The sequence below is a fragment of the Danaus plexippus genome, chromosome 5 (assembly GCF_018135715.1).
Source record: "Danaus plexippus chromosome 5, MEX_DaPlex, whole genome shotgun sequence".
NCBI classification, from domain to species: Eukaryota; Metazoa; Arthropoda; class Insecta; order Lepidoptera; family Nymphalidae; genus Danaus; species Danaus plexippus.
In genome coordinates this window covers 5,329,790-5,342,258 of record NC_083539.1, presented here as the reverse complement: position 1 = coordinate 5,342,258, position 12,469 = coordinate 5,329,790, and the positions used below count along the sequence as shown (strand labels likewise).

Sequence of the window (12,469 nt, the reverse complement as noted above, 5' to 3'; positions counted from 1 at the left end):
ATAATAAATAATTCACATATGTATACCTTATTTCATAATATATATGTATATTTGTTTTTCATGTAACACTTTTAAAAGGTTAAATAAGTGAAAATTTAAACAAAAAAGTATTCCTTTCAAGACGACATAAATAAAAATAAACTGGTCTTTATCTGATGTTATATTTAATTAGAGCATACGTAACGGATATAAGGATTATTCAGTTAAACAATTTAAATACTAATAAGATATTGGATTTGATATGGCAAAAAACCGTAAACTCTATCAGTCTTTTATAAAAATACTTTTTGAATAACATCTTATTTTTATCTAAATTATTATTTAGTCTAGAAAATCACAATTTAAAATTTCATTCATTTTAATAACAGTTTTTACCACTCGGTTCGATTGTTAACTGTTTCAATAAAACTAATAATCGTACCTGTCTAGAATTTAATTTGACTTGTATCCCGAAGTTATACATTTGGTATATATAGGTGTGAGTAAGCTTTTACTTTACAAAGCTAGAACTCGGTTCTGAAAAGTTGATTTGATGTTTTGAAGTTAGACGAAACTGTAATTTTATTCTTACACAATACACACTATTTACACAACGTTATTGCAGTTTCTTTACAATATAGCAGTCTGTTGGCACAAGCGCTTAAATAGCTTAAGGAGTTCTTAGTAGTCAGCTAAGAAATAGAACTACTATCACACTAAACCCAAAGCCGCGTACCGATGAAGAACTTGAAGACTGCGTTGATTCATAATCTGTTGGCAAATTGTAGTTTTATGTTTCGTTTATATGAGTAAATAAAATTGTAAGCATCTTATATTTTATGTTTTATTTATAACAAATTAATTTATTTTCGATATTAATATGAAATTTTGACAGATAATTTTTTTAAATTTAATATTTTTAATATTTGTAACGGATTTTGAGATTTATACATACCGACATCTTTCCATTCTTCTACTTCGTAATCTCCTATAACTCTATTTTCTGCCGAACTGTCTCTCCATCGATTCTTATGTTTACCTTGAAAAATACAAATAAAAACAAACATTTCCTTATAACAATTAAGAACAATGAAGGCTTTCAAGTCTGAATACAATATAGGGCGTCGTAAGGAAAGCCCAAATCTGTAACAATAAAAATGTACATTGAGAGTCAAAGAGCAAACAACATTGCTTTTCCCACAATAATATTACTAACGACCCAATTGTACGGAAGCATTGGGTCAGGCGGCAGAACCAATAAATACAGAATCCACCATCGACCTTTCTCGAGCTACGGTCGACGATGAATATATAAAAGGCACGTGGCCTTAACAACTTTTGACTTCTATTGCTCTTCTAATCGTGGTTTACGCGGCTATATTGAATTTGCAAATTTTCCAATAAGCAGTTGTACAAGAGGGGAATTGAGATGGACATGAAAAATTAATTCTGAGATTGCTGAACTCGGTAAGATTTTATTAAGGTTATTAATAGTATTTACTAGTCATTGGAATGTTTCTTTGTCTTTTATATGTCTGAAGCAATTACTTTTGGTAGTTTACGGAAAAAAATATATTTCATTTATATTAATTAATAACAATGTTACCTTTCTTCCTCTGCGGAAATGTTGGCACGTAATTAACTGTCGTGCTTATTGTGGACGGCGCCGGGATTTCTGACACAAACAAAATATTGGATGCCGTAATAATATATTTGAATATAAGTTTTTTTAATTAGGTGTTAGGATTCTTAATTAAATATTAGAGACCCAAATAATAATACAAAACCTAATATCGACAAAGAAGATATTTATTAAATTATAAACAATAATTCATAAGAATAAAAATAACTTCTTTTTAAATATAAAATTACCGTCAAGTCGTATAAGTCCGTCTGTTTCACCGAGAGAGTTTTTGGCCACACAACGGTAAGACGAGAAATCCCTTGACGACACTTTGCGTATAGTCAGCTTCATTTTTCTACTATAACCGTCGTCATTTAAAGCCGTTATATATTTATTGCCTACAAGAAAACGTAATTCAGGACTGCAGTTCTACAGGTCAGTATAAGCTAAACAAAAATGAGTATTTTACTATATTACTAGTACACATTCAAATAAAATACAAGAAATTAAAGTATCACTTATATATTTCATTTCATAATGTTATCTACACAACCTGATATAATCATATCCCCACGGTCCGTAGTCCAATAGTTAATAGAGGAGGGGTAGGCCTCGGTATGGCACTCCAGGGTTACATCTTGCCCTACATATGCAGCCTCTAACTGATTAGGGATAGATAGCATTGGTGGAACTGTAAGCCGTTATATTGCATTAAATCTTTTACAATAACATCTCCAATCATATATATTATACACTCTTTTTTACTTTTTCACATATATATTATATACGAAAATAGGATTAACATTTCAAAGCGTAATTAAACACATTAGTGACACTTACCGAGCAAAGTACTCATGCTAAAACATGCTTTATTTGAGTTTTACTTTTTAAGTACGACATAGATTTTCAATTTGAGTCATATTTACCTAAGGATCCCTAAATAAATAGTTTTGAGTATAAATTGAATGCTGAATTACCTTGTTGGAGATGACATAATTTGAGATAAAATCATCATTAAAACGGGTTTCTATATTACGTACGTTTAGCCTGGACCTGCCGTTATAATGAAAGGACGAATTCGAAACGAGGTTTCATTGGTTAATCGAGTGAAAGTTACGTGAACATTTTACGTATCTTATAAGAAATGCTATGAATGTGCTGAGATAAGGAATGTGAATTAGGGGTAGGAAATCGTCTCATTGACTTCCAGTACGGGATGAAGGTGTCGGGTTCCGAAAACAGATTGCCATTATCGCATCTGTACTATATTCCCGTCAGCATTATGTTCTAATTGGGCTCAATTATGGACATAGATAGCTCCATCAGGTAAGGACGCCTCGTAAATGCTCGTTAATGACCCCTCAGAAAAATATTATTTCTATACCCCGAATATCGCTAAAGGAAACGATGTGAAAATGGGCACATACTTATGTTGAAGGAATTTGAGGGCAAGCTAACAGGGCGAGGAAAATGTTCCTGCGGTTGGTTTATGCGAAAGCGATATTAATTTAGAAAATCTCTATTCATTTTAATATTAGATACCAAAATTTTTATGTTAAAATAATGAAATGAATTAATAGTCTTGTTTGAAACACTATTTGTTGTTAATATTATATTACAGTTTTAATCGTTTAAGTTATAAAAGTGGAAATTATATGTACTTTTAATTTAACAATAAATAATAAATACATTATATACTTACACTGTACCATTAAAACGACACGTTTGCTTATTGAAGGCGGTACGCCATTCGAAGCAATGCATAAATATGCACCCATATGCAACCGTGACACTTTAGATATTGTAAGGTTCTCGCCATCAACTACATTAACTGCAATATTAAAAATTATTAACATTTACAGAATATATTTTGGTCTAACAAATGGTTCAAAAATGTTAAATTAGTCGAAAATATTTATTTTTATCTTATTTGTTTAGATGTAAGTGAAATTAACTATCCAATTTTATTTATTATTAAATAAACAAGCTCAAACAATGATAGGATAAAAATGAATACCTATCTTTAAAAATCCCTTCATTTTATTGACAGTGAGTGAGAGTAATATTGAGTATTATCTGACTTGAAATCCCGGGTTATTAAAGAGAAACACCAATTAAAACAATGATGTATTCGGTCTTTATTAGCTATCTATGGAGGTAGAAAAATAAGTATTGCATGATTTCCAACGAATTGATCTATAGCAGTTAGTAACAAAACTAAATATTGGTGCTGAGAAAAGGCTAAGAATATATTCCTTACTGTACCTCCCCGTTATTTAATACGTGTGAAAAGGAGGCTGACAAAATAAACGTTATGTTAAACACGTAATATTTCGATGTAAATTTAAAGTTGAAATATATTTTTGATACGATATTTCGTAAGCGCATTTCCATTTGCATTTCTCGATTCAATTCTGTAAATATGCTGGCAATGCGAAGATTGTAACAATTTGGTTGTATTGTACGAAACAATTGGTTCAAGTTGTCATTTCAACGGAAGGTCGTCCAACGTCCCGAACCATTGGTCCCAGACATTTACTTTAGCTCACAAGATAATTTAAAGCTCGATTCGTAATGGAATTCGAATTATTTGAAAGAATCTCTGTAGGAATTTTATTTCGATTTTGCTATTTTCTTTTTCTGATTCATTTAACAGATATATTTTGTATTATGATACTCTTATAAAAATTTTTTTTTTACTAAAAAAACAAGACTTCCTTTTTCTTATCTTACCCAGTTCGCCATTGCAAATAAATTCTTGACCGTCTTCGCGTCTCCACATGACATAAGGCTCAGGGTATCCTGAAGCTCTACAAACCATTGTAACGTTTGTGCCCTCTCGAACCACCATATCAGTTGAAGTCATGTTGTCAATAATCATGGGTGGAACTACAAAATAAAAAACATATTTATTCACTCATATAAAATTTAAAACTATTTTTATATAAGTGCAAAAAAAAAAATTGCATTAGTTGAGATATATACCGACAACTTGTAGATATCCCTTCCTAGAGCGCATTGGGTCTGTGTTGACCTGACACATGTACCAACCGCGATCTACTTCTTGAACATTCTTTATATGCAAATACCATGAGCGATGGTCGTTGTAGGAAAGACTTATGCGCGGGTTTTGGGTGATTATATTATGGTGGATGCTTAAGATTGTTTGTGTATCTACGCGGACCCATGCCACCTGCAATTAAAGCTAGAGGTAAAAACGTTTATTTATGAAACATTTAAAACTAACTTAGAAATAGTGTGTAAAAATTATTAAAAAAAAATTATTATGCGCAAACGAGTTTTGTCATTAATCTTAATATGATGTTTCATAGTCTGAGTGCTACTAATACTTGTAATAGTTTTCAAAAAGTTAAATTAGAAACATGGAAAAGTATGGTACGTTTTCTTATGATTAATGATGATAGGAAAAGGTCGAATTTAGTTCAACTTTTGAATTAAAAGTGCTTTTTACGATTTAAAATTGATTTTTCTGTACTTAAAAAAAACACATGCAACAAAGCATTTGACATCATTTCGATCGGTTTTTAAATATATTTTTTTATTTATAATGTTAAAATGGATATTTTTTTTCGCCCCTGTTAAATATGAATGATATTCAAATGAAAACTTACTTCACTGATAAATTTAAAATCGTTGTAAAGCTTTGTCACGATTTCAAGCGTCTGTCTAAATTTTATTGTGTCGAGAATGTCCATAAAATGATTTTATATTGTGCACTATTATTTGAAATTCAGAACACACAATGAGGTAATTCAATAATCTCTTTGTTCCAGGTCACAATGCTAGTACGGCAACGCGGACTTGTTTACTCGTCAAAGAATATTAAATCGTCTTCCAAACTCAGTTTTGGTGCTCTTATCCCACTTTAATCTGAGCCACTATAAATGCTACTCCAATTTCACTAACTATTCCTACTGCATGATTAAGAACTAGCGAATTGTGGATGAGCAAAGTGATATTAAGTTGGCTTGTTAGAATTTTACTTTACACACTAACGTAGTTATATAGAATTCTTGTCATTCATGAATAGATAATTCTTGTTGGTACATCCTTTTATATTTGCATACACTGATTAACATTTTTGGTTGAAAAGTTTTTTAATGTACTCGACTTTATCGACTAATTCATATTAATTTCAATTTAAATATTAAAGAGATTTAAGTCATTTACATGTAAAAAAAACGATATTACGTGATTATGAACTTATAAGAAAATATGCAAAATGATGCGATAGTTTCAATCTTGATGGTAGTAGTAACTTTGAACATCATTTTTAAATCATGAGAGCAAAACTGGAATAAAATTAGAATATTGATAAAATTGATATATCTTACTAGATTTTTGTAGACACAATACTGAAGCAATTCATCATTTATTTTTAATAAATTTTAAATACCAAGTAATTCAATAGTTCATTACCTTATATCCTCGTAGGTCTTCGACAACACAAGCTAGAAGAGCATCTCTGCCAACGGTTACTGTGACGTTGGGTACCGGTTCCACAAAACGGGGAAACAGCGATTCTGAGAAAAAAAATCGTTTGTTTAGTGTTTTTGTTTGCAGCTCCCTATTATGAAAAGAAGCCAAACGTGTAATAAAATTTTGTATTGTTCTACCAACAGATTTTAAAGGACATTCTTTTACACTTTTTAGAATCCTTAAAAAAAAATTTCTGCTGTTTTAGGCGTACAAAAACATGTTTCAATTGCTCTTTATAATCATTTATTTCATAAATCTTCGTCAATCTATATATGTATATAAAAATGTTAAGTTGGTTTGTGTATGCTTCAAAAACTCAAAATGTTCTGCACCGATTCACCTGAAATTTTGACATTATAAATAACACGCTTCAAAGATTGTTTTTATGTATTTTTCACGATACTAATATACTCCTAAGTGCGCCATCGGTCAGAAGCGAGGGGAACACTCGCTATATGAGGTTACGACAACCGCAGATTTTTCGTGTTTCTGGAGTAGATTTGTTACTAGACCGACAACGGACCCAAAATGTGATTAAATTTATTTTTGTTTGTCTGTCTGTGTGTTCAGACATCGCGCAAAAACTACCAGTTTGATTACGATAAAACTCGGTATAATTATTCTTTAGTATCCTGGGCACGACACTGGGAAGTTTTTATTCTGCAAAAGTATAAACAATAAAAAAATAAATTTTATTTTGCGGTTCAATCCCGAGACCCGATTACTGCACCAACCGCAAATAATAAGTTTTTCGTAGGTAACGTCACCCGCAGTGGAGTTCACTAAGGGGCGCTGCTCAGAGCTAAGATACTATAATATAAGAGAAACAATTTGATTTTTGAAATGTTTTTTTACAAAGTCATGTAATCGATTGACCATGGAAAAGGCGATAACTAAATGGAATCAAATTTTGCAAAAAGTCACTATTCCACGCGGACGAAATCGCGTACAAAAGTTGATAAATTTATAAATTTGTAGAACATATTATATAAATATTAGAAAGTGTGAAACAATTATTCTCGTCAATTATTTTATCATATTGGAAATATTAAAAACGCGAATCAAATCAACTTAATCTGTTTAAGATCTTTTTTCTAATAAACCTATTATATTGTAGGTTCCTTATATCCATTTAATGATTGCATCATAATAATTAATCTGAATATTATTATTTAGCTCTGTATCAGTTTCCTGCAATACTGACAAGTTTTGTATTCAAATCAGGTTTATATGCTGTCATACTTTTGAGTTTACACTAGAATGACTTTGGAAATATGTATTTAGGTCCTACAGCTATTTAGCTAAATACGTATAAATATATAGGGTAGTAGATCTTCCAATATAAATATATATAGAAGTTATATTTACGTCACATTTAATTAACCATTTTAAAATGTTGATCCAAAATGAATCAAATCTTTTGACCAGTAAGTAAATTTTAATATTTGTTATTTAAATGTTACATTAAAAGTTAAAACTCATAATATGTTAAAACTTAAAACTGTATTTTAATAAAAATAACTGGAATGACTTAAAAAAATTGGTAAGAGACATTCATTTATTACTGTTTTATAACAGGAAAGTAATTTTGTAATCTTTTATACAAATAGTTAGATATAGATTTTGTGTACATTACTTTTTTTGGAAATTATGACTTTTTATAAAACGAAGAGAACTGAAAACTATGAAGAGATAAAAGAAATAGTATTGAAAAAGTTAGAAACGTACAATAATGTATATATTTTACACGAAATCGAAAGCAAAATGGGTCATATTATACAAGGTTTCGAATACAATCGGAAATGAGAGCAATGAAGGCTTATACAGAACAATCAACCCAACTCAATTGCACTTAGTAGTAAGAAATCATAGACACATTGTGTTAACATTTTATAAGATGAAATAGAAATCTACAAATATGTGTAGAATTATAGAAATGATGAAAAAATACTATGAAGAACAAGAATCGAGATGCTTAAAGTATCTTTAATGTCGTTAGTTTACGAGATTCCCGTATATACATCGCATTTAGAATCAGCAAAAAATACCAATGTTATTTTATTTGAAATAGACAGCACTTTTGTCTTTGAATATGAGGGGAAGTAATAAATTATTATTGATATATATATTTCTGAACCATTTGTGTCATGTTCTTTTAACGTTGTGTTATAACGAGATCATATATTTGATTTTGGTACATTGTTTAAGCATTTTTATTCACACTGAATAGCATAAGATTAATTAACTGTAAGAACAAAATACTTTTGATTCTAAACTCAGGCAGCGAAATAAAACGCCTCTTATTTTGAGGTCCTTTACATTCCTTACTGTTATTATATGGTCATTAAAGCTTGTTGATACATTCGTCCGTTACGAGTAATATTAGCAATCTATTTACTCTAAACAACTCAACAACATGGAAAAATATCCGCGGATGATTGATGAGTCATCGCGAATAGAACAAATCCATCCAAGTCCCATCAATCTTGGGACTGTACTCCGTAGCGTCTCGCTCTAATGAAAGAAGAGCTTAAATACAAACAATGTTGTTTCTAATATCCTGAACATGACTGATGGTATCGCATTTCATTGAAATTTAGTTTTTTCTTTCGAATTATATAATGTTTTTGTATTATCATTATATTCAGTGGTTATTATTATTAAAGTAAGTCAGAAAATAAAAATAAAGTGTTTAAAAAATAAAAAGAACATGTGTAATGTGTATATAATAAGGTCTAGAGAACCATTAAATCTAATCCCACTTAGACTTTGAATGTATAATATGCAAAAATAAAGTTAAATACGTAATATTAGATACGTAGGGTAAAGCAGATTATTAAACTTTTTTATATTAAGTATATTTTTGTTAATAAAAGAAGTTTAAGTATTAAAAAGTTTGTTAACTATTTATTATGAATTAGAAGATCTGTGTATTGTAGCAAAAGATACTTCCTTAATCTACTTCTAGCCATTATTAAACATTTTTTGATGAGTATTAAAACTATTTTTACAACTTTTTTTTATAATATGACGATATGAAACGAGATATTGCCAGTAGTAATATTCTACTGAATACGTATTGCTTTATACAATTAGTGTCTTTGAGTTTTGATTAAATGTATGTTGTATACTATGAAATAATAAAGAAGAAAATTCAATTCGATGGAATTTTGTTCACTCATAAAAATTTTGTGAATGCCACTCATCAAAATCCCCTTAATGCATTAAAATATTTTTTTACGTTCAATAAAAAATATGATTAAAATTAATAAATAATTTTAGTAAATTGTATATGATCTATTTTTTAATCATCATTTCATATGTAAACATCAATAATGTTGTATTTCAATACTAATTGAACGAAGGCAAAATTATTTAAACCTTACTTACTACCTTTGTTTTTTGTCATATTTTTTGCCAACAGAATTCTTAATCCTTATCGCAGTGTATTTTTAATATTAATTTAACATATGTTATGTTAAAAAGTTGAAATGCTTTGCTTTGCTTTGCTTTATCATTAATTGAAATTTACGTAATCCACTCATATATGTAAGGATTAAATTAGGTTGAAATTATATTTTTGTTAACAATGAAGAAACTTTTAAAACAATTTGCACCTTTTATCACCTTCGTTTAATCTTAACTTATAAATCGAAAAATAACTTTTAATAACACAGAATGACAATATCAAATTATGCAAAATAAATAAAATAGATCTAGTTTGAGTTTTAGTTTTGTTACCATATCTTTTACTACTTATATCAAATAAAATTTAGGACAATATTTCGATGTAATTACGTTAGTTACATAGCTGGAGTAGTACGACAAGAAAATTAGTATATTTAAAAAACCACATGGTATTATGTTCTACCATACGTCAGACATAAAATTTCTATAAAGTTTCATAGAACCCTTATAACGGTTGGTTGTCCAGTCTACGTCATTTTAATAGGATTTAGCTAATGGGTCTCCTGTTTACTATATTCCCAGTTACAATTACCTAAAATATATAACGTATGTGCTTTGAGAGTAAATAATGTGTTTCATGTCATTTTAATTGAAGCCAGTAATTTAATAATAACGTATTTTCATTTTTACCATTATATTCTCCCCCAGGTCTTCGGGTCTAATAAATAAATTTGCTGTATTTCTTCTATGTAAGTGAATTAACCAAGTTTTGGTGAGATAACAATAACAGCTACAACTTTTTTTAATGACAGGAGTTGTTTCACTCTTTCTGAATTTTAATCTGTTGCAAAATTTAATGCCCTTTTCTGTTTGAAACCTGTTCTCGGATTGAAAAGAATTTTTTTAATTCTTATTTTTCTTTGTTCTCTCATAAGTGTTAAATTAAAGGATCGATTGTGTGTTTTATTTAAGATTATGTTATGTTTTTACTTTAGTTACCGGATAATCATTCCTTTCTTAAATTTTTGAATCCTTTCAACAATAAAAGAAAAAGTATGAAAATCAAAGTATTCGTTCAATATTTTGGTAAATAATTTAGAACTTTGTATTTGAATGAATAAAAATATTCTCAATTTAGGAACATAATTTAGGAACATCATACGTATTTTTTTTTCATTTGAGTAATTTTTGTAATTAAAAGCAGATATAAAATATTAAATGGAATGTATTTTTAAAGGAACGAAATCCACTCTTTTAAATTTACACTTTGATTATAGGCAGTCATGTGGGATGAAAGCTTTTCTGTGTGATTAAACGTACATACATATGTATCGAACAGTCTTCATTGACTCATATAATAAAAATAATTAATTTATATAATACATTCATTTTCTTATTGTATTTCGTATTTTTTTAATAAATCTCTCTTACTTTTAGCGGATTCCAAAAAAAAGCACGTGATATTTTTAATTCTATTCTATGTTTTTTTATGTTTGCTATGTCAAAATCTTTTCCTTTCTTGGATAGATTATATTTTTGCCGTGGTCACATTCAGATTTTATCAAGAATTGGTTCGGCGTTTTCTTGAGATAATTAACGAAAATATTTTTTTTAACAAAGATAATTTATTGGTTTTTGGTTACCGATACTAAAAATTGTTTGAAATGAATTAAAAAAATTATTCACATAAAACAAAATCATAACCCGACTTCAAAATGACGGTGAAGACGAAGATTATGATCGTATTTAATTGGATGAAGTCTAAGATTGTCCATGACTAAGTCTTGGACATAGCTATTAATTTTACCAAGTTATATTCATATAGAACTTGGTAAAATTAATAATTATAATTCTATTCATTGTCATCAATGAATAGAATTACAATTGGTTTGGTTTTGCTTCTCTTCCCTTTTTTCATATTTTCCATATCAGTAAATTTTTGAAACTATAAATATATATATTTTTTTATAAAAACATATAAACTTAAATATTAACATAAAACTTAAATATAACTTGTTTATATAGAAGGTATAATTCATTTCATTCCATACGTGTATGAAGACTACTTGGCGAATTAAAATAGCTTGATAAAAAGGGCTACGGCTCTTAATTTAAATGTGCTTGACTATTAATGGGCTCATTAAAATATTATTTATGTAATCCGATGTTATTAAGAGGGTTTAATTAATAAACTTGTGTATGTGTAATTTTTTCGTAATTTAAAAAGCAATCGAATTCGGCTTTGCATGCTTATCAGCGATGTTTAGGTGGTTGAATACAGTGCGCTGTGGCAAAAGTCTATGCCGTCCATCGAAGTAAATTAGATTACTCGGGCGGTGTGGCGTTATTCTGAATACTCGCATTCGCTTTGCTTACCTCTTTCACCCTAAATTAACAACCTTTGGCACTAATTGTAAAACGTGTCGAACACCCATTATCCGACAAATTGAGTTCACTTTGTTTACGGCTTTAAAAGTATTACAAATAAAATTTTACCTAAATAAACTTTATATTTGGCTTTATTATTCAAAATATTGTCGTGTATAAGTATAAAGAGGAAGACAGTGAACGACGGATCTTCGTTGTTTTAAAATTTATCTTATAAATAATCTACATTTCCGTGACATGTTACAAATATTGAAGTTTTATTGAGCGATCAATAGCCAAACATGAATAATTCGAATTGAAATCACAAAGCCGTTTAAGTTTCAAAACTGAATTCTCTCTTTTATGGAATGGTGGTTCTAAAAATAAAACCGATTGTGGTAAATTCGAGCTGGCGAGTCTCATGCGGCACAACGGCGGCTTCAACGAGGATACATTCATGGGTATCGATTTTATGCAAAACGCAACAAGATTCACTTGAATTGTCTATACGTATTATTCGGTACACCTATCCACCGAACAATTACACGGGGAACGCTAGCGTCCTTGTAAATGGTCACGAACGCTGTCAGC

The 12,469-nt window shown here is 29.3% G+C and overlaps 1 protein-coding gene across 1 annotated transcript in view; it reads right to left on the bottom strand.

Moving 5' to 3' along the window:
* Window positions 1-248: 248 nt before the first annotated feature.
* The window catches only part of LOC116769241 (lachesin-like), a 30,759-nt gene continuing 18,538 nt past the window's right edge, over window positions 249-12,469 (bottom strand). Inside the window, exons 2-10 of the mRNA XM_032660281.2 lie at window positions 6,044-6,147; window positions 4,589-4,796; window positions 4,337-4,492; window positions 3,306-3,434; window positions 2,157-2,294; window positions 1,852-2,001; window positions 1,586-1,654; window positions 935-1,018; window positions 249-750 (exon numbers count right to left, since the gene is read on the bottom strand). Of these exons, the coding sequence (XP_032516172.1) occupies window positions 668-750; window positions 935-1,018; window positions 1,586-1,654; window positions 1,852-2,001; window positions 2,157-2,294; window positions 3,306-3,434; window positions 4,337-4,492; window positions 4,589-4,796; window positions 6,044-6,147 (1,121 nt within the window). The 3' untranslated portion in view covers window positions 249-667. The remainder of the gene's footprint in view (window positions 751-934; window positions 1,019-1,585; window positions 1,655-1,851; window positions 2,002-2,156; window positions 2,295-3,305; window positions 3,435-4,336; window positions 4,493-4,588; window positions 4,797-6,043; window positions 6,148-12,469) is intronic.